The sequence below is a fragment of the Urtica dioica genome, chromosome 9 (genome assembly GCF_054948205.1).
Source record: "Urtica dioica subsp. dioica isolate 48M chromosome 9, U.dioica_male_clone48M_v1_H2, whole genome shotgun sequence".
Classification (NCBI taxonomy): Eukaryota; Viridiplantae; Streptophyta; class Magnoliopsida; order Rosales; family Urticaceae; genus Urtica; species Urtica dioica.
This window is the reverse complement of record NC_142764.1, coordinates 3,889,417-3,912,354: the sequence shown is the minus strand read 5'-3', so window position 1 is coordinate 3,912,354 and position 22,938 is coordinate 3,889,417. Positions and strand designations below refer to the sequence as shown.

The window sequence follows — 22,938 nt, the reverse complement described above, 5'->3', positions numbered from 1 at the left end:
GCGATGGCGGCGAAGAAGAAGACGAGGAGATCGAACCGACCGTGCGTGGGCCGACGCTCCGGATTCGATCTGAGCGTGCACGGCGCCCGGGGTGAAGGAAGTCGTTATTTATAACGAGGAGTTTCAGTCTTTCTTGCAGCCAGAGCGAGAGATGGATCCGGATCTCACGACATTCACGAACACCATCGGGTTGGTTGTCCGAGACAAGATCTCACCTACGGTCCCAAGGTGGACGCATGCGAACGTGGGGCCGGCGAAGGAGGATGAGATCCGAGAAGCGATTCGAGACAAGTACGACATTCGAGTCGATGGTGACACAACCGGGAAGAAGAAGGCGATTTTCGATGCGGCAATCATTCGAGACGCGAAGACCCGTCTTTTTGATTTGAGGCATACCTTGCGGTCATGGTTTGACATCGACTGCAAGAGCATCGTACAGGTGGCGCGGTCGATGAAACCGAGGACCGTTAAGCTCGACACCGAATGGGAGACACTTATACAACGATATACGAGCGATGAGTTTAAGATAATCAAATCATTTACGTTAAATATGTGTTTACTCTTTTATTATACAATTTGTTATTTACGTGTATGTTTACTTATATTTCAGGCCATATAAGCGAAGAATAAGGCGAATCGCGCGAAGAAGAAGATGAAGAGTCGACATGGGACGATTGGATTCTTGACCCACCGCATGAAGAACGTAAGTTTTATGTTTATATGATACATCAAATCGTTAAAACTATCTAACACTTGAAATTTTGTTTACATGCAGAAGAGCGCCGAGACAGGCGCTTTCGAGAGCTTGTTTGCGAACTACAAGCGCCAACATCAGTCCGACAAGTCCGAATGGCTGACTCCTGAAGCCTCCGCACGTTACGTAAATTTACATTTATTTTATCTTATTTTTCGATAAATATATACTAACTAGTTAATTATATCAGGATCGATTGGTCGATAGGTTCAACACGTTACGAGTGGAGGCTGAGCAACAAGGAGCGAACGTTGATATTTCCGTCCTAAAGAAGTAGGCGATTCGCGATATTATGGGTTTGCGGAGTGATCACTTGACCAGCGTTGGATGCTTGTTGCCATAAGGAGCGCGGATGGCGGCTGAAATCGCCGAAGTCTACGGTTCGAAGGCTGGGACTTCGCATCCAGGATATATCTCGTAGGAGGTGTTCACGTCGACCCTTGCCTTGTTCGCCGAGGCAATACAGAGTCAGGTGCCAAGCCTCAACCTGAGCTCGTTTATGCCCCAATTTCCACAGAGTTAGTAGCAGGCTCCTTCGACCCACAGCCAGCAGACTCCGACGGTCGGCGTCCACACTCCGACGCCCGGCATCCACACTCCGATGGGCGGCCAGCTGACGACTCCTGACGGTAGCCAGACCTTCCACCGTGGATGTCCGAGTCAGTCAGGTGATGAGCACATTATTCTGCCGAGCCTTGCAGAGTATTAGCGCCAGTAGAGCATTTCACGTCGAGGCGGAGGAAAAAAAGGACGACAACCCAAAGGTCGCGGCTAGTCTTTTATTAGATATTTTGTGTATAGTAGATTATTATTTACATGTATTTTAACATATTTATCGTTTATCGAAATCGTAACTGGATTTTATATATAAGTTGCTTTCGTTAATATAATTTGGTTTTTATTTGATTTTTCATTTTAGAATTTCATAAACGAAAAAAAAATAAGAACTTAATAATTAATTCTTGTAATGAGTGAAGTTATTAGCGACGACTATTCCGTCGCTATATCGCGCGCGAAGTAGCGACGACTAAATCGCCGCTAATTATATTTCACAAAACTTCCATACTCTTATGAAGGGACTAAGAGACATAAAAAAATTTATAAATTTGTGTTCACGATAAGCAATAAGCTCCAGAACAGAACCTGGATTTTTTTTGTCTCAATCATATACTTTAAAGTGGGCAGAAATGCGTACGACTCAGTGTCAGTACCGTATAACAACCTAAGGGCCTTTTCTTTTGCTCGCCATGCCTTCTTATACGTCATACAAACTCCATAATCTGTCTCCATGTAACCAACGATTTCTTTTGGTTTACAATTCATTTATCGAGGATCCACAAACTTGTGTTTCACAACATCTCCTGTGAATAGTGCCGTGGCTTTTAGATTCTTTCTAGACTCTACGGAACATGTATGCTTAGAATCAAACCTATATTAAGAATAAATGAATGTCAGTTAATAGGTCAAAAACCTATAAAATAAGATTGTTAATATATCACATTATTTATTTACATGAAAGTCAATAAAACTGAGGTTGTTATTGACATTATAGTCAATAAATCATAGTCTTTATTGACATTGAAGTCAATAAATCACAGTGTTTATTGGTATCAAAGTCAATAAATCACAGTGTTTGTTGAATTTAATGTCAATAAATACTGTGCATTAAGGTTCGTGAATATAACTAAATAATGATGTAAAAAAGAGAAAGGTAGGGAGAAACACATACCTCCTGATCTGAAAAACCTCGGTCTCCCTTAATCTAACCGCACGAATTGCCCACTCACAATTGTCACCCGGGCAAACGACGTGGAGATACTTCTTACAAGAACTCTTTGTCGTGAATGCTAAGTGTTTACTTATCGCATACATGGTCAAATGCTTCTTCAAGGCGAGTTTGGTAGCGTATAGAACTCCTAGCTCGACTCTGATAGGCGAGTTCAAATCAATCACTTCATTCTCCACAGTGTGCTCACGGTCAATCCTGGACAGTTTGGTAGGGGGCTGTGGAGGTCGTTGTGTCGAGGGAGTGGGTTGAGAGGTCCTTGTGTAGAGGAATGAGGTTGTGGAGGTGGTTTATGCGTCGGTGGAGTTGGCTGTGACGGCCTCTATGGCGGGGAAGGGGGCTGCGATGCCAACGCACGCGACTGTTCAAATGTGTATTCTTCCAATCCAAGTGTGGACGAAGATGTAAACTCTTCAAATCTAGACTCCCCCTTCATTGGACTTGATTATAGGCGAGACGAGGACGGCTGATTTGCTGCCTCATCGGGAGTTAGCTTAACTATCTCAATAACAAGATGATAATATGACATGGAATGGTCTCGGCTCCTCAAATACAAGTAACTTATGACGTGGCTATCGTTTGTAATCTTTATTGGCAATGCTGAAAATAGTGTCTCATATTTGACCACAATGGAATGAGTGGACGGTAAGAGCCCCATCTCAGCGTACAAGGCGTCCATGAGATGGTGGTATTCAAAACCATCCGAAAGCACAAGTACAAACGATGTACCCTCCTTGTATACACATGGTTTAACCCATGTACCACTATGCTTGACATACACTAAAATATCACTCATTACTGCATATAAAGAGTGTAATCGAAATGTTAATTTCCTATTTTAAATGTTTAAAATTCCTTTATAAAGATTTAAAATCATAACAAAAAAAATTAAAAAATTGTGAAGATTTATTGACATTGATGTCAATAAAAATGAATTTTTATTGACATTGATGTCAATAAATCTTCAAAGGATTTTCCCAGAATCGTTGAAGATTTATTGACATTAATGTCAATAAAAATGCAACAATGTCAATAAATCTTCAACGATTCCTAGAAATTTTCAGAAATTTTTTCAGATTTTCCATGCTTCCAAGAATCGTTCTTTCATTATTTTTTAACATCAAAGACCACAAAAACTTTTTTTTTTCATGAAAACCATTAAACCCTAATCAAAGTGACGAACTTTTTTCATGACAAAGCTTTTCCATAATCAAAGTGATAGATGAAGGAAAACATAACAAACCTTCTTTCCACGAGCATGAACCCACTGAAAAACGAGTTGATGTCAATAAAAATGCAACAATGTCAATAAATCTTCAACGATTCCCAGAAATTTTTAGAATTTTTTTTCAGATTTTCCATGCTTTCAAGAATCGTTCTTTCATTATTTTTTAACTTCAAAGATCACAAAAACTTTTTTTTTCATGAAAACCATTAAACCCTAATCAAAGTGACGAACTCTTTTCATGACAAAGCTTTTCCATAATCAATGTGATAGATGAAGGAAAATGATAACAAACCTTCTTTCCTCAAGCATGAACCCACTGAAAAACGAGTTGATGATGAGAGACAGAGACACGAGATGAGACACGAGTTGAGAGAGAGAGAGACGAACAGAGGAAGAGAGAGTACTTGTAAACACGCGAGAGAGAGAGAGAGAGGAAGAGAGAGAGAGAGAGAAGTCTGACTAAATCATAATACAATAAAAAAATAATCCCAATTAAAAAGTAATAGAAGTCAAATACTAAAATAAAAAAGAAAATAAAATGTCAATAAAAGTGAGGTTATTTTTATACTTAAAGAAAATAGGTAGTCATAGTTTAGGATAAAATTTGACTTATTTGATTTTGGTCCAAAATCATTGTACAAGTCATAGAATAGGAATAATGTTTCTTTTTGCTTCATTGATTATACCACGGGCCGTAATTGGGCTTCTTAATTTGGAGGATATAATCTTGGGAAATTGCTCTAAATAGGAGTAAAAAAAAGGGTTTTGATTTTTTTGGACTTTTTTTCAAAAAGGTCACAAATAGGACTTCGTAATTAATTTGGATTTATGTAATTACCCTTTTACCCCCGTGAACATTAAAATTTAAATAAGAAATCACAAACCAAATCCGGATTTTTGGCTGAAAAACGGGCCCACTTATTAAGCCCGCCCAATTCAATTTCTCACTTACCTTGCCTCCACGTCACCTTCCTCTTCATTTCTTTATTGACCGAGATAGTTTAACCAGAAGAGAGAGAGAGAGAGAGAGAGAGAGAGAGAGAGAGAGAGAGCGAAAAAAACGGTCCAACAACCCTTAACCAACACTCCAAAAACCGTCTCGATTTGTTTTTCAAACTCCATAATCTCACTCATTTCGTCACTCTCGTCCATTCTTCGCCCAAGAAATGAAGAAAAAGAATAGTTCGCCGACCAAACTCCCCCCAAAAGTTCCAAAACCTAACCCTAAAAAGAGGAGTCTTCCTCAATCATCGGCCAAAACTCCACCTCCAGTGACGCATGCATCCCCGCGTCGGAGTCCGCGTGTGGCTTTTGTCCCGGAGCCACCAACGCGAAACTCCCCGGCGAAGAAATGGAAGAAGGTTCTTGCGCCGCCGAAGAAGAAGGGGAAGGGGAAGGTGGTTCTTGAGTCGCCTTCAAATTCTGACTCCTCTGTCCCTTGTACAAATGAGAGACCTCACAAGGTGAGTTTTTTTTACTTGCAATTGGTGGTTTCCGTTTTTTGGTTGCTTAATTTTTTGTTTCGTGATAAAAATGAAAACTTTTGGGTTTGCATGTTAATTTTGTGTTGATTATGTGTGGATTTTGTGTTGATTCATGGGTTTGCATGTGTATTGTGTGTTTGATGTAACTGTTAGTTTGAAAAAAGTGTTCATTTTTTTATGTTATTGGGGATTATGTATGTATTTTGTAAGAAAATTAGATTTTTCTAGGCTTGCTTATATTAGATGTAGGTTCTGTGAATTGTTTTGTGTCACACATTTCTGGGTATCGTGACAATTGTGTCATGAAATTTATGGGTTTCTGTGATAATTGTGTCATGAAATATCTGGGTTTCGTGACACCTATGTGACGAAATTTCTGGGTATCGTGACAACTATATCACGAATTTTTGGGTATCGTGACAACTATGTCACGATACCCTAAAATTGGTGACACAATTGTCACGAAATTCATAAATTTCGTGACATATGTGTCACGAAACCCAGATATTTCGTGACACAATTGTCACGAAACGCAGAAGTTTCGTGACACAAGTGTCACAAAATCCTGAAATTTCATGACACAATTGTCACGAACACCACAATGTTATCTGTTTAATGTTCCAACTTATATGTGTTTAATGTTCTAACTTTTATGTGTTTAATGTTCTAATTTTTAGGGTTTCATACGAAGGATAAAAGAAGATGAAATAGACTCAGGCTACTCGTTCAACTTCCATGGGAACTTGGACGCCTTCCAAAAGGAGACCGGCATGACCGCCAACCAAAAAGACTTATTAAAAAAGACGTGTTTTGGGCAGTTTCTAGACATGCCCTTGATAACAAAATCATCCAGAATAATAAGTCATTTGGTATTGAGATCTGGTTATTATGATGGGGCCGGTGCATCGAACGAATCTCTGGTCATGGAGATTGGTGAAAGACCCCGCAAGTTCACCAAAGAGCACTTTTCCTTGATCACAGGGTTAAGATTTAGCGAAAACTACGCAGAGCAACCACGGTACGCTAATGTGGTTGAGGGAGGGCTATACAATGTCACCTTCTGCAATGGTGCTCTTGGCCGGAAAAGGGCAAACATTGGTGCAGTCCTTGAGAGTAGCCAGGAATGGCCAGATGAGAGAAGGGTGAGACTACTCCTCCTCCACTTTCTGTACAATGTTCTCTTGGCGGCCGAGAAGACCGTCAACCTTCCTTGCGATAGCTACATCAAGATGGTGGACGACCCGGTTGTTTTCAACAACTACCCATGGGGAAACGTCGCCTGGGACTTCTTTCTAGATTGTATCAAGGGCTTTGTGAGCAAGGCCAAGACCATCAAGGAGGGTAAGAACCCAAAACTCCACCTGTCGGGTTTCGTGCTCCCACTCCAGATATGGGGTTACGAGTGCATCCCACGATTCGTGGAGCTGGACTTCGCCTCGATACGCGTTGCCGACGCAACGCCGCTGATGAGGCGTTGGGCTACTAAATCAGGGAAGGTCTTGGAGTCCCAACTACAAAAGATTCGATTCCAAGAGGTATGAATATGATTGATAAGAAGATGCACATTTAATTAAATTTTAATCTCTTACTTATTAGAACATGCAAATCTAATTAACTTCAGACGTCTTCCAGATCGAATTCACGCCGATCGGTGGTGAGGTAGAGTCTGCGACAACTGCGAGGATTGTTGTGAGCCCCACTGAGAAGAGGGGGAAGAAGAAAAAGGAAGACATTGTTACCACATCATCATCAACTGAGGTAATGGTTTCTTAAGTAATTAGTTTATTATAGTTTAAAGTAAATTCGTGACTGTAAAATCACGAAATCAAATATATTCGTGACATAAAAGTCACGAAATCAAGTATGTTCGTGACATTATTATTGTCACCAAAATATTTGATTTCGTGACTTTCATGGCACGAGTATACTTGATTTCGTGACATCTATGTCACGAAAGTATTTGAATTCATGACTTAAATGTCACAAATATAATTGATTTTGTGACTTTACTGTCACGAAAATACTTCATTTCGTGATTCTACTCTCATACAAAATTATTTGTACATTGCAGATACGCATGTCCGCCATGGAAAAAGATCTGAAACATTTCAGAATAGAGTTACTTGAGTGGAAGAAGCAGTTGTCCACTGAAATGCGAGCCATTTCAGAAACCTTGAAAGAGGTTGTGGACAAGAAACAAGTCTCTCAGGATGATGATTTTGTCAACCTCCAAAAATATGAAGAGGAGGTGAAGGAGAAGGAAGAAGAGAATATGGAAGATGTGAACAGAGAAGAAGGGCACGAGAATGATGGGACATAAGTTCCCATGAACGACGTCGATGTTGAAGAGAAACAAGGAGAAGAAGAAGAGAACAAGGAAGAGGAGAAGGACAAAGAAGAGGAGAAGGGTAATGAAGAAGTAGTTGTGGACAAATCAAATGAGTTGGAGAACAACAACGAAGAAGCCGAGAAAAACGATGAAGATCGGCCATCTGTTGGAGGCAAATGTAAAGAAGATGATCTTCAGAAGAAAAAAGATGATCGTGAAGATGACGAAGACGGTGGGAGAGGTCCTGAAGATTAAGGGCCAAAAGAATAGACAGGAACCAGACACACGTTGATGACGGCGAGGACCAAACCCGAGCCGAAGAGACCCAAGAGTCCAAAACACCCATGCCACGTCCACAGGCGGTTGATGAGGTATGTTCCTCGTTGTTGATGATTCCTAGCAAGCTCATAATGATTTCATCATCAGAAGAAAAGCCTAATCGCCAGAGGAGGGCGCCAACGGTCTACACCCCGACACCCGCGCCGGCTGTGTTTACGAGATTCACACGACCACTTCGACCACCGTCATTTTATCCATTCTCCTACCCTAAAGACGAGGTTTCCGAGGGAGATCTTGCAGCAATGGGTAAATGGATTAAAGCTGGTCTTAAATCGAATCACAAAAATGCATAAGTATCTTTCTCCTTCTTACATATATTATCTGTTCATTTTAAATAAAAATGGGATCTCATGCTTCTTATTTTCAGCATTGTGAAGTAAAAGTCACCAGAAGAAAATTTATCTCCCTCGTTGCAGTTTACGGTGGTTGAGATTACATCGAAGACTTGGTTTTACGCCATGTGGATCCCGGTTGAGTGGCTTACGGGAGAGGTACGTCCACTCGACCAGGTTTTTTAGAGCCAAGGATGACAAACACCAGTTCACTTCGGATTGTTTTTTGTTTTTTGTAGCTATGTTGTGACGTGTTTTTTATTTGTTTTTTGAACTTCATGTAATAAATTCTATATTTGGTGACAATGAATTTCTGAACTTGGATTTCGCTTGTTATTCTATACGAAATGATCAACTACATTTGTTTTTTGTTCATGTTTATTACGTTTGTCAGCAGAAACTGTGTTGTTGTCACGACATGATGAAAAGAATCGGGTGACAATATTGTCACGAGGTAAACAGAATCTGGGGTGAATTTGTCACGAAGTATGTCACTGAATTATGTGAATTTGTTCTTTTTTGCAGCATATGGACGTCATTTTCTACTACCTGAGAAAAAAAGGGGAAGTATGGAAATGTCCGAAAGCCGTTCACGACAACCAACTCATACTTTCTAGCAATGCTCACCCGATGCCATGACGCTTGGTCCAAAGCGAAGAACAAAGACGTGTTTGACTGGACGGAACATTTAGTGGTGCTTGACTACATAACTGCCGAAAAAACAGGTTTTGCGAACACTCCATGGGCAGATGTTAACACTATCTATATCCCTGTCGACGTGCTGGCACACTGGCTCCTTGTCGTAATTTCCTTAAGTCGTAGATCGCTAACAATATACGACTCTATGGACTCCAAGTATGCACGCAATGTTCATGACAGCATTCGGATGATGGCGGATTTCATCCCAATAGTGTTGGGCGTCGTCGGTCTTGCAGATGGCTACCCGGAGCCGTTTAGAATAGTAATTGCGCCTATGCCACAACAAAGCAATGGGTAATATCTCATCTCATATTTGATTGTCATGTTATATTTTGATGCATATTTAATACGAGTAAGCAACCATGAACAGGGGAGACTGTGGCATGTTTTGCGTAAAGGCCGCCGAATTTATGATCCATGGGATTCCGGTCACTAGTTTGCATCAAGAAAATATGTCCATGTACAGAAAGAAGATGGCAACCGAGTTGTACAAGCACGGGGTGATAAAGATCGCAAACAATGTTGAGTCGGACGAAGAAAATTGAAAGTAGGGGAAGTGATTAGTGATCCAAATATTATAAATAGGGTGAAGTGTATTTTTTTGGAATGTCTTTGTGATGGCGGTGTGACTCTTAATTCTCCTTTTTAGATTTTGTGTGACAAGGTCATCACGAAGACATGATGTTTTATACGTACCTATAGGGGCCAGTAAATTATTAAATATGTAACTCTATACTCTTTTGGATGTGATTATATTAAATACTATTCATATGATTTCATAACAACGCCAAATAGATTCTTGATGTCACTTAATTGGTTCACACTTCGTGACTTCTCTGTCACGAAAAATGAGGATTTCGTGACGTTCATGTCACGAAAAATGAGAATTTCGTGATATTCATGTCACGAAAAAATAAGGATTTCGTGACGTTCATGTCACAAAAAATGAGGATTTTGTGACGTTCATGTCACGAACAATGAAGATTTCGTGACGTTCATGTCACGAAACAAAACTCTTCAAGTCACGAAACGGTACTTTGTCGTGACATCCCAGTCACGAAATGGGAACATTTGATGGAATTTAATGAGAAACCTCTTTTTTTCTTCATTAAATACGTCGTAGGGGATCAATGGTTGTTACGAATATAAAAATAAGAAAATTTGAGAAAAATACAAGCGAGTTCTACTTACCAAGAATAATAAGAAAATTTGAGAAAAATAAATGGTAAGTGAGTTCTACTTACCTACCATCTTGAGGAACTAATGTGTTTTGTACTGTGAAGTGTTGTTGACATACATTCATTTGTCCCATTTCAAAGGGACATAATTTAAAGTAGTATAAATATATGAGCATATGTGAACGAGGGTTTTCAACTCTAATTTCTCCTTAATGTTGGAATTTATTGATAAATCACGTATTAGCGTTGTTAATCCTCCCAAAAACCACTCAATTAAGAGTCTAGAAGGAAATTTATGAGGACCAAACGAGATCAAAGGAGCAAAGTAGATCATGTTTCGGTTAATTGGTGCACACTTCGTGACTTCTCTGTCACGAAAAATGAGGATTTCGTGACGTTCATGTCACGAAACAAAACTCTTCAAGTCACGAAACGGTACTTTGTCGTGACATCCCAGTCACGAAATTGGAACCTTTGATGGAATTTAATGAGAAATCTCTTTTTTTCTACATTAAATACGTCGTAGTGGATCAATGGTTGTTACGAATATAAAAATAAGAAAAATTGAGAAAAATAAATGGTAAGTGAGTTCTACTTACCTAGAACATCTTGAGGAACTACTGTGTTTTGTACTGTGAAGTATTGTTGACATACATTCATTTGTCCCATTTCATCATTTCAAAGGGACAAAATTCGAAGTGTTGTTATTAAAATGTCAAGAACAATGAGTATAACGAGTCTATCCTGAACTCCAGCTTTTAATTGTATAAATTTAATGCTCCACCTATCACGACTCTCCCGATAGCCTAGCGGTTGCTATGTGGCTTCCTTTAGGTAACGGGTTCGAAGGTCGTACCGTACTCAAGTTAAACAACTACAAAATAATAAAATGAGGTATTGTAAAATACCTCTTTTTTAATTTTTATATTTATCATTTGTATCTGTCACAAAATAATGAAATTTCGTGACATTCCTATCACGAAACAAAACTCTTCAAGTCACGAAACAGTACTATTTCGTGACTTCTATGTCACGATATTCCGGGATTTCGTGACATTCCTGTCACGAAACAAAACTCTTCAAGTCACAAAACAGTACTATTTAGTGACCTCTATGTCACGATATTCCGGGATTTCGTGACTTATATGTCACGAAACATGAGGATTTCGTGACTCGTGTCATGAAAAAAAGTCCATACCAAACATAAATACATTAATAAAAAGTCTTAAACATATGAAATAGGAGGAGAATTATACAAATAGTTTTAAAACATGTGATATCGTCTAAACATTAAATCATTGCAGAAAGCATTGTAAATATTGAGTACCTCATCTCGAACTACATTTTATTTCTTTCCGTCCACCCCCCTTTGGCAAGCCGGCAAATCTTTATGGTCTTTGACAATAGCTCCCTTTGCTTTCAAAAATTCCTCCCAATTCTTGCCAAATATTTCGAGAAGAACAGAGTTATCCATCAAAAACGGAGTATTGTAATCCTCACCTGCATGCATCTCTACATACTCGTTGAATTCAGCGTCGCTCATGTCATGACGCTTCTTAAATTTCCTGGGAAGGTGCGAACATGGAATCAAGTAGTATCGCGCGGTCGAGTTTGCACTTCCTGAAGGCATCTCCGACGTCTCATCCATATCCCAATTACCAACTCGGTCAAACCAGCGAAAGATATCATGTTTCACGTAAATGGCGCGGACTTCGTGACTTCTATGTCACAAGCTTTTGGGAACTTTCGGGAATTCGTGACGTCTCTGTCACGAGAACATTGGATGTCGTGGCTTCTATGTCAAGAAAAATGAGGATTTCGTGACTTTTCTGTCACAGAAAATTTGGATGTCGTGACTTCTATGTCACGAAGAATTGAGATTTCGTGACTTCTACACGGATTGTTTAATGGGACTAAAACGTCATGAATTAGAAATATAAAAATCCATAACAAACATAACAAACTAAATAAGAAATAAAGTAAAGTATCACTCCAAACTGGCACATCAAATAAAAAGTCTAAAAAAAAAGAACAATCGAACTCATGTTCGGGGTCGGCTATGGTGGGCCGGGATCGCGTTGTGACATGTGGCTCGATTATGTCCTACTCCACCACACCGACTGCATTTATTCCTTCTATCCTCATCCCCTTCCCATTGAGAGGGTATTCTTTTCTTTTCGGTCTTCTGGCGGCACGAGCCGCAACATGAGGTGGATTTACTATTTTTTGCGTGACTTCCTCTGAAAAATTCCACGACTCCTCACAGCCAATTGGATGAATTACACCTGCATAACAACTTCTCCAATATTTGGTGGTGTAGTAATTTGATATGTACTTCTCAACTGCGAAGTTTCGAAAACCGCAAGCCGCAATGCCGTGGGGACAGATAAAGTCGTCAGTTTGAAAGACATGACAACTATATGTCTTCTCTCTCAAATTTACAGCCCACTTTTGGCCCTCTCTATCAATGACTTCAAACTTGTACACCGATGATGGATGCACCTGTTCCACACCCAATACCATTTTGTTTACGGGTTATAATAGTAATAATTTTTGGGAAATACTTCGATAACAAGTTTTCGTGATAAAAAAAAGGTAGTCACGAAATCCTGTTCAGTACATACAACGTTGTCACGAAAAACTGGACATATTAAACAACATATTATAAAAAAGTTTAAAATTGAATGCCTATCACGTACCCCCATTCCAGTAGATTTAGCGTGGTATTCTTCATGTTTTTATTCGCATCAACGCAAAGGATCGTCAACGTTCCCAACGCTTTTTCTCTACGTTCGTAAAACCATTTACTCATTCTCTCCCAGAGAAAATCAAATAGGTTGGCAATAGGGAACTCTCTCGGTTTGACATTCATTGCACTCAGCGACTCAACATTGTTTGATGTCATTATTGAGTACCTCTTCTCCGTGTAGAAACTACGAGCCCATTTTTCGTGGCCTACGTCATTCTGAAGATACGCTCGGACTCTTGGATCTTCCTCATCTATCATAAGCATATACTTTTCAAACACTGCATACGTGTATGCCTTTGCTGTAACATAGAACGTCAAATTCACCTCTTTAGATAGACCTTTGATTTGATTCTTCACGTTCTTCAAAAGATGAAACATGCAATAACCATGGTCTAAGTTAGTCAAAACCTTTTTCACACTGTTAATGATTTCCGCGTTCCTGTCAAACACTATGACCTGATGTGACCTCTCCCCGATTGCTTCCTTTAACTTTGTCAAGAAGTAAACCCAAGATTCAGTAGATTTTGAATCACCAGCGCCGAATGCGAGGGGGTAAACTTGTTCATTCGCATCCATACCACATGCTGAAAACATTGTGCCTTTATAGTAACTCTTCAAAAAAGTGCCGTCGATGATAACTACGGGCCGCAGATACTTCCACCCCCTTTTCCAAGCACTAAGCGACATGATGAAGTATTTGAAACGGTGGGATCAAGGAGTTGTGACAAGGTCGAATGATGAACCTGGATTATTAGTCGAGCACATGTACATGAATTTAGGCAGAGATCTATACGATGCATCATCAGTGCCAAACAATGATGATAGTGCCGCCTGTCTTGACCTCCATGCTTTTTTGTAGGACATGTCCACTCCAAAATCTTGTTGCATGTAGGACATGATGTCTTTGGGTTTGCATGGTGAACATGAGGGATCAATGTACCTGTGTTTCATAGTCTCGCCTACAAATGTGGACGTAGCCTGATGATGTTCTCCTTGTCTGAATTGTGTAGCACACGTGTGCTCAGAATCATACCTGCAAGAATGTATGAGCAATGTTAATTTCGGGTGATCACGATCATATCAATGTAGAAATAAGTAATAAGTTACCTCCTCACTTCAAAGATCTCGGATGTAGTCTTTTTTACTCCACGAACAGACCACGCACATGTGTCATCTCGACAAACAACATGTATATACCGTTTGTTAGAAGTCTTCGTCTTGAACGTAAAATGTTTGTTGATTGCTAACATGCATAAATGTTTCTTCAGAGTTGCTTTGTTGGCATACAGTCCTCCTTTGACTAGTCTCAGTGGAGAGTGAATATCCGACACATCAAGGTCAGGATGCATATTTTGGTTATCCGTGGAAGGCATAGCACATTGACTCATCCTCCTCGTTCTAGAGCAAGGCGTAAAGCGTTTTGGAGTGCCTGAGCGCGGAGGGGTCTACCATGGTGTGCCTGAATGACTCTGATTCGGGTCGGGGATCTCAGGAGAACTAGCCTCCGACTTAGGAGACGACATGTCCGGTTGTGCTGGTTGACCGGTGTTCGGAGTTGAACCAACGCCTGAGTCCGAAACTAACGGCTCTTGCTTCAACGGCTCCATATCTACTATCAAACTAAGTTTGGATCTGTCCAGTTTCTCCTTCCGAAGATGCAAGTAACATTTCAAACTTAGGTCGGAGTCAATACTTACTTGCGGTACCGACCCTTCTGTCTCATAAGAAACAAGGAGGACTTGATTTTTAGGTGAGCGATTGAGCGTGACATACAACAACTGCATAAAATCCTTGTACGTTGCTTTTGCCGGTATTAAGATTCCCACTGCACACCCAGGGCCAGCGTCGTATCGTTCATGTTTCACCCATCTACCGCTATGCTCGACGAAGGTATGAATGTCTTTCAGAACTGCAAATAGTGGAGATAAAGTCACATTAAATTATTTTCTCATAAAAATTTATTATTTGCGCAGATATATAATAAGCTCTTGAATCCATATTATATAATGTCGTTCATGTTTTATGACTATGTTGTCATTGAAGACATTAGTTTTGTGACTATGGTGTCACGAAATAATTTAGTTTCGTGACAATATTGTCACGAAATATGGAGTCATGCTGAAGCTTTCGTGACTATGGGTGTCGCGAAATAATTTAGTTTCGTGACAATAGTGTCACGAAATAATTTCGTTTTGTGACTATATTGTCACGAAATATGGAGTCATGATGAAGCTTTCGTGACTATGGGTGTCACGAAAAAATTTAGTTTCGTGACAGTCACAAAATAATTTCGTTTTGTGACTATATTCTCACGAAATATGAAGTCATGCTGAAGCTTTCGTGACAACGTTGGTCACAAACACTGTAACAAAATGACTATGTATGAGGGAGCTTACCGGAATAAAGAGCGAAAAGAGTGTCAATGTGGGAGCTTGCTGCGCCGGAACGGCCAGAGAGAGACGACAGTGAAGGTGGGTGGCCTTGGAAGACGACGGACGGTGCGAACTAAGAGAGAGAGGAGGGATAGCCGTCAAATTAGAGAGGGAGGAGGGACGCCGGCTGAGATCCAGACACCCGAACGATAATGAGACACGACGCCAATGGAGGAGATGCGACAGAGGCAATGGAGGAGATGAAACAAGCGCAATGGAGGAGATGCGACGGAGACAATGGAGGAGATGAAACAAGTGCAATGGAGGAGATGAAACCGATAATAAATGAAAGAAAAGAAAGAAGGAGAGATGAGAGTAGGGTTTAGTTTTTGGGATTCCTTACAAAAAAATAAATATAAAATAAATAAGGGTATAATGGTAATTACATAAATAGAAATAATTGAAGAGGACCTATTGCCGACCTTTTAAAAAAAACGCCAAAAAGGTCATTTGAACGTTGGAAAACACCCTAACCCTCAGCCCCCCACCCCCAGTTCGTTAAGTTAAGTGTAGGACACTTACATGATATGCTGGTTTTGTTCGATTTGAATGCTATTTTCGTGGCGAGTAATAAAAGACATATTTGCCCCCTGAACTATGGCGTCTATAAGACTGCACCCCCTATACTTTAAAAACTCGATATTTTCCCCTTCATCTTTGTATTAATTTCAATGTTGTCATTCCGTCTAAAATTCTGTTAAATCATCCGTTAAATAAGCATGTGGATATCATGTGACACTCAAAATAAGGATATTATATGTAATTCTAATTTTTATCTTGATTAAGATTAATAAAATAATGTTAAATAAATTAATTAAAATAATATTAATAAAGAAAGTCATTAATAAAGAAATTAAAATAAAGAATTAATACATTCTCTCTCTCTCTCTAATGTTGGGTTTATCTGCGAGCAGAGAAGCTTCGGGGAGATTCAGAGGAGAGATAGAGAGAGAGAGAGAGAGAGAGATTGTAATTGCGTATGATTTATTTAATTTTAATTTTTTTTAATAGATGTTAAGGGTATTTACGAAAATTCCCTCCCTTTACATATATAGTTACAAAAGTGTGTATATATAACTAACAGATCAAATCCAAAAATAAACGGAAGGACCACAAATGTTACAAAACTGATATTAAAGGGTAAATTGATCGATTTTATAGTACAAGGGGTGTATTTTCGTCACCGCCATAGTTCACGGGAGTTCAGGGGGTAACTATGTCTTTTATCCTTAGTAATATCGTATTACTGCGTTGTTTGAGATTTACTTTGAAATTTGGCAGCAGAAACTCACACATGTCACGGTTCTAAGCATCGCCAGGCGCCCCACTTTCTTCTGAGTACGCCATAAATAATTTTCCAAATCGTTCTAAATTCCCTAGATTATCCACATAACATGGGGAGGTGGTTTTCACGAGTATGATTGAAATTGATTTGACTCTTTGAAAGAGGCGAACAGTCATTAAGAATAGTTTGCTTTATCTCCTTCGGTTTCCATTTATCAGGTACACGCCCTTATTCTTCCTTTATTTTGTTATATTTCCCTCAATATTCTCCACCATTGTTACGCTCTTGTTCTGCACCCTTTTTTGTTTGTTTTTGCTCGCCTTTTTCTAATAGAAATGTATTTTTCTCATGGCATCTTCGTCTAATCTTTTGAATGTGGCCGAACCAAGGTTCGCAATCCCGCGGGTTCCGTCCGGGTTCCGGTCGGGATCCCCTGAACCGGAGGGGACCGGGACGGAACTTGCATAAACCGGTCCCGTGAACCAAACCCGGTCGAATCCCGGTCGAACCCGCCGGATCCCTCCCAGCCGAAGCCATTTTTGTCCAGATCCCGGGGAACCCGAGGTATCATCCGAGTTTTTCATTTTTTATGATTTTTTTTTTCAATTTGTACTTATGAATTGATGATTATTGCGATGATATTGTTGAATTTTAATTAATTTCGAGATTAGTTGTGATAATTAGTGTGTTTTATTGTACGTGTTGTAATAATTTTATACTCTACTTATGGTATTTTATGTTTAAGAACTCAGTTTATGTTTGGTATGAACCTTTGTTTGAAGTATGAACTATGAAGTTATGAACTATGAAAACTATTTTTATTATTGTAAAATATTTGTCTGAATCCCCCTCGGGTTCCTACATTTTTTGCCGGGTTCCTACCGGTAAACGGGTTCCTACCGGTATCGGTTTCCTTTTTTTTTTCTTGAATCCCCCTCGGTTTCCTCTTCGGTAAGCGGTATCCCCCTAAAATTGGGGTCCCGGTACGGTAACGGTAACGGTAAGGCGATCCTTGGGCCGAACCCCGTAACTTAGTATATTCGTTAAGCGGTAGGGAACTTGAACAATTTCATACTGTCTGTGAGATCCCTATGCGGCCAAGAGTGGTCAAAGCATGATTACTCATATCCATGGACTGATAATTTCTTTTATTTCTCGGTTAACAAGATCACCTGGGTCCCCATTATGAGGGATTTCCTCTTTCTTGGGCGAACTATTTGGGTAGAATTTTGGTTTTCGTGTTTCTATGGGCTACCTAATATTTTATACGAGATATGGTCTGATGGTTCTTCTTTATTTTGCAGCCAATATTGGTATACCAGAACTTTCGGATTCCTAGAAAAGATGGCTTGGAGTTTTTCCAGCTCAGAGGATGTCATGGGTCAGATTCACTGACGATCGTATTCGTCGTTCAGGATCGTGGGAAAAGTACCAAATCTTGAGGGAGGAAGTTATGATCTCTCTGTTAATCTTAGTTATCGCGAGATAGATTTTGAATATAATGTCTGTGATTCTGATCACTTAATATATTTCTGATATGGATATCAATGCTATTTACCGCGCTGAGCTTGCTGTTGAGAGAACGACTGCTGTCTAGCAGGCCAATCCTAGCGAGTCACCAAGAATCAAGTTCTCGTTGCGTTGGCTGTTGTCGTTTCTCAAGCCCCGTGCGAAGAAGTTCTGGAGTATGTCGAACAATCCTCGCACCGAGCAAGACTCTCGCAACGGGCTGTCTAGCAGAAGGAGCACAAACAATGAGGAGATCGTGTGGGGATGAGGAAGAGATGGATAAGGATCCTATTCGCGAGAACGAGGAGCAGGTTGTTGAAGCGGGCTGCCAATCTTCTGGTCACTGGAAGAACGAAGATGAGAATTTTGGTCGAAGATCAAGTAGAAGTCAGGTCCGGTGTTGTCAATACCTCAAGGGGTAAGGGGAAAGCTACATCGGGATTGAGTTTGGCCGTGCAAGTTAGCCCTGCGGTCCTCGATTTGGGCTCGGGGGTAAGGTCTCAATCTCCAGCTCGGGGCCGCTCACAGTGTAACTCCAGTTCTGCAGATCATCAATCTGCCAAGCGGGCTAGGACCAACAATTAAAAATTGGGTCCATTTTTTTAGGATGGTGTACGATGCTTGATAATGCGGTTTTTCGCACATCATTTACAACGTGCTTCCAACAGAGGATTCCGACTTCACACATCATGACTGGGAGATCTTCTTCCTTGGTTGTGAGGAATTAGAAATGTTGAGGGTGTTGGGAATTATTATCCATATAACCTTGCGGAATATATAAAATTATGCTATTCGCGGTAATTAACTAAACGATTATATAAACGATCTAGATTTTCTAATTGAATGCTAACGAATAGAGAGCAATTTTAACCAAGCGCTGCATAAGAGACGAAAGGATGTTTAGAAAACTTTCGTGTTTGGTATTCAGCTAGCTACTTAAAACTTTGTTCGAGTTCTTTGTGAATCCATTTTGAGCTCCAATTACTCGATCTTCAAGCTTTGATCTTTAGTCTTGAATCTTCTATTTTTATCAATCTGGATCTCCTTTCTTGATTATGAAACTTTGGGAATGACGATAGGACTTTCGTCGATTGGATCTCCAAGGATGACACCATAGTTTTCCAAGCCGTAATCTCCGGATGAACAAAGAATACAGTGTGTGTGTTCTTGCCGTAGCGAGAAATAGCATTCGTCGCGGCGAGAAAGTTACCGAGAGCAATGATTTCTTCTCATTGCGGCAAGGAATTTATTTTCTCCACGGCAATGAATTTGTTTTCTCCACGGCAATGAATCTTTAGAGTTTTGACAGTTACCAATAACCTTAAAAGAAACGACGAGAAGTTAGTTGATGTGAGAAAAATGGAGAAGGTTTTTAGATCCGTGGATTCGAAGTTCGAGTATATTGTCACTATCTTCGAAAAGATAAAAGATTTGAAGGTCATGAAAATGGAGCAACTCCCGGGGTTTCTCCAAGTTTACGAAGAAGAGAAAAAGAAGGAAGACACCGTTAAGCACACATTCAAGATGCAGTTCTATTTAATAGTTGAAGATCACGGTCGAATACAACATTGAAGAGGTGGCGGTCGAGAAAGAAGACGAGGAGGAGACGGAAGAGGCGTCTACAACAACTACTCAAACAAGTTCAACAATGGAGAAATAAGTGAGAAACGACAAGAGAGCGTGCGTGGAAGAGGAAATTCATGGTCAAGGTTCGAAAAATCTCATATCAAGTGCTACAACTGTAACAAGTTTGGTCATTACGCATCCGAGTGTAGATTCTCGAAGAAGGTCGAAGAGAAAGCTAATTTTATTGAAGAAAGAGGCGGACTAGAAGAAACACTATTACTCACATCCAAAGATAAATTGATGAGCAAGAAAATAATTGGTACCTTGATACTGGTGAAAACATCCATATATATGGACATTGGAGCAAGTTTATCTAGTTCAATGAAGAGACAAATTGTAATATCACATTTCGAGATGACTCGGAGATACCAATGAAAAACAAAGAGAAATCCTATGAAATCTTCATACAAGATCTTTGGGATTGGAACATTCTAAAAGACAAGTTCAATTTTCTTCCTTGCTATGGAGAAAAAGATGAAATGGAACAACCAAAGATAGAAGTGCTTCAAGAGCATACTACTCCACCTACAATAAGGTTCGAAGCAAGCTCAAGTAAGAGGACACTGCGACTAATCAACATTGAAGAGCTTTATGAGGTAAATAAAGACCAAAATGAAATTAAATTTTCTAAGGATTGTGAACCTCTAAACTATCAAAAAGCGGTGAAAAATGTGAAGTTAAGGACGCCATGGACGAAGAAATCATGTGCATCACAAAGAATAGTACGTGGGAACTCACTACACTAGCACGGGGACACATGGCAATTGGAGTAAAACAGGAATACAAGGCGAAGAAGAATGCTAACGAAGACATGGAGAGACACAAAGATGGACCATTAACGAAAGGCTATAGTCAAAGACAAGGCATTGATTCCAATGAGGTATTCGCTCCCGTTGATCGATTCGAAACTAGAATACTAATTATTTTTATGGTAGACCAAAATAGATGGAGAATCTACGACATGGATGAAAATTCGATGATTCTTAATGGCTTTCTAAAAAGAAAGAAAGTCAAGATGAAGTATAAGTACCAAGGCGCATGCGTATATACAAAACCGCCCAAGTTTGAGACTTCCGTGAAGCATTGAAGAATAATTGGGTTATAATATTTGGGCCTAGTTATTTCTAGTTGTAGTTTGGACCTTTAGTATTTTGTGCCTATTTAAACTGTCATGTTAAGTAGAATATTCTTGATACACCTAGAGTATGTAGAGATTAAATTATAGAATAATTTTGTAATTGTTAGGCTAGTAATTAATTAGGAGAATTCTCTAGAAAATGGAATATAAAAAATTTTCCTTAGAATATTATAAATAGATATGTAATCCTACACTTTTGTATCAATCTAAAATAAAAAGTTCGTTTTTTTTCTACAAAGTAATTATCCTATCTCTCTAGTTAATAACAAGCCTCCAAATTTTCAAACAATTTACCTAAAACCTTTTCCAACACTTTCATCGTAAATTGCATATCTCAATGGTTCAAAAAAATATTATTGTTCTTCGCTATGAATTTCAAACACGTATGACAGTGGGATAATATCGGCAAAGCCGGTGACATACCACATAATTCACGATCGTCTTTGGCTTTGACACCAATTGATGTAACGGAAAGATAGACAACCATAATTATTGATGTTATCGCTCGTTTTCAGACAACTATTTAGGAGCCCAAAGTGGTTAGACCCAAGGCCAGACCAAGTGCTCTCACTCCGGCTCGAGCTTGTCAGACTTGTTATCCCAAGTCGTCCCTTAGCTATAGATGAAGCTCACCTCGTCTCAATACCTGAGAAACAGTAGAGAGTACGTGAACTACCAAGGGGAAACAGAGGGGTTGCCTTTGTTTACCACTCCGACGCTCAACATTAGTAGGGTTGAGGTAGAATGTAGAGGGTTTGAGCGTTTAGAGGCCGAGACTTGAGAGAAACGAGCGAGTTACAAGTTCGACAGCGTTTCAGTACTCAAATTCGGATTACCTGACTCGAGGGGTCGAGCCTCCTATTTATAGGTGACCTAGGGACGTTTTTGGGGGGTCCCTAGGCTTAGGGCCGGCTCTGAGTCGGCCATGGCGCGAGGGCCGGCTCTGAGTCGGCCATGGAGCGAGGGCCGGCTCTGAGTCGGCCATGGAGCGAGGGCCGGCTCTGAGTCGGCCATGGGGCGAGGGCCGGCCATCGGGCGAGCGCCGGCTTCGAGCCGGCCATCGGTCGAGCGCCGGCTTCGAGCCGGCCATCGGGCGAGCGCCGACTCTTAGCCGGCCATCGGGCGAGCACCGGCTCTGAGCCGGCCGTGCGTCGGGAGAGTCCTTGGACAGCCGCTATCGCGGCCGTCGTCGCTTCACCGGGCCGGGACGGACCGGTAACATTAGCCCCCCGAGTTTATCATCGAGTGTAACTCGCGTGGTAAACTCAAAGTCCCCGCTGACGTTGGCCCATCGGAGTAGCCCGTCGCAAAGAGGTATGTTCAGACGTCTTTAATTATTATTTTTCCTTTTCACCGATCACTTTTTGTCTCGTTATTTGCGCCCATGGACCCCACCGACCGCTTATCGGGGTGTGGGACCATTGATGATAATTTGCTTCACCTGTTCGGGGACAACCACGTAGACTTGGATAACTTTTGGGCCCAATTTTCGCCCCCTTAAACGATCTCCGACACATTGCATTCGTCGAATTCGATCAACGCGATAGAGATGACCGGGGAAGATCTCTCCTCGGTGGAGACGGCCAGCGCCGGCAGGTGGACGCTGAGGACGGCGCGCGCGCCGGAGGAGGCGTCTCAGCTCAGGGCGGAGCCTTTGGTGCTGGAGGTGTCGGGGAGGACCCACCCAAGCCGGGTAACGACGCCCAACCATGCACAGGTGGCCTGGGCGACGCGCTTGCGCCGGAGGAGGCCGCGCTTGGTGCGGCCGGTGCTGGAGGAGACGCGCCGGGGGAGTACGACGCCGGGGAAGACGCCTTGACCAGGGGCGGCGCGATCTGGGTTGACCCCAGCGCCGAGGAAGCCCCCACTCGGCTGGGTGGGGCCGTCTGGGTGACCACTAGGCATGCCAGCGAAGGGGAACGCCCGGGCGGAGCGAGCGGATCCGGGGCGGTCGCGCCTGGCGAGGCCGGCGCCAGGAGGGGCGCGCCGGCCGGCGTCGACGTCTTCTGGGTCGGTCCCGCGCGGGGGAGACCTTCGCTCGGCCGGGCGAGGCCGTCGGGTGGCCTGCAG

At 41.2% G+C, this 22,938-nt stretch overlaps 1 protein-coding gene and 1 long non-coding RNA gene across 2 annotated transcripts; one reads left to right on the top strand and one right to left on the bottom strand.

Moving 5' to 3' along the window:
• Nucleotides 1-12,803: 12,803 nt before the first annotated feature.
• Nucleotides 12,804-14,485, bottom strand: LOC149384648 (uncharacterized). The gene is made up of 3 exons (XM_089625388.1): nucleotides 14,328-14,485; nucleotides 13,622-13,911; nucleotides 12,804-13,462 (listed from the first exon to the last, which is right to left on the bottom strand). Exons 1-3 carry the CDS (start codon nucleotides 14,483-14,485, stop codon nucleotides 12,804-12,806), a joined length of 1,107 nt encoding a protein of 368 aa, XP_089481514.1.
• A 2,114-nt stretch (nucleotides 14,486-16,599) lies between these two features.
• Nucleotides 16,600-18,152, top strand: LOC149384647 (uncharacterized). Its single transcript, XR_016301421.1, has 2 exons — nucleotides 16,600-16,813; nucleotides 17,900-18,152. It is a non-coding gene; the product is annotated as an uncharacterized LOC149384647 (long non-coding RNA).
• The last annotated feature ends 4,786 nt before the right edge of the window (nucleotides 18,153-22,938 follow it).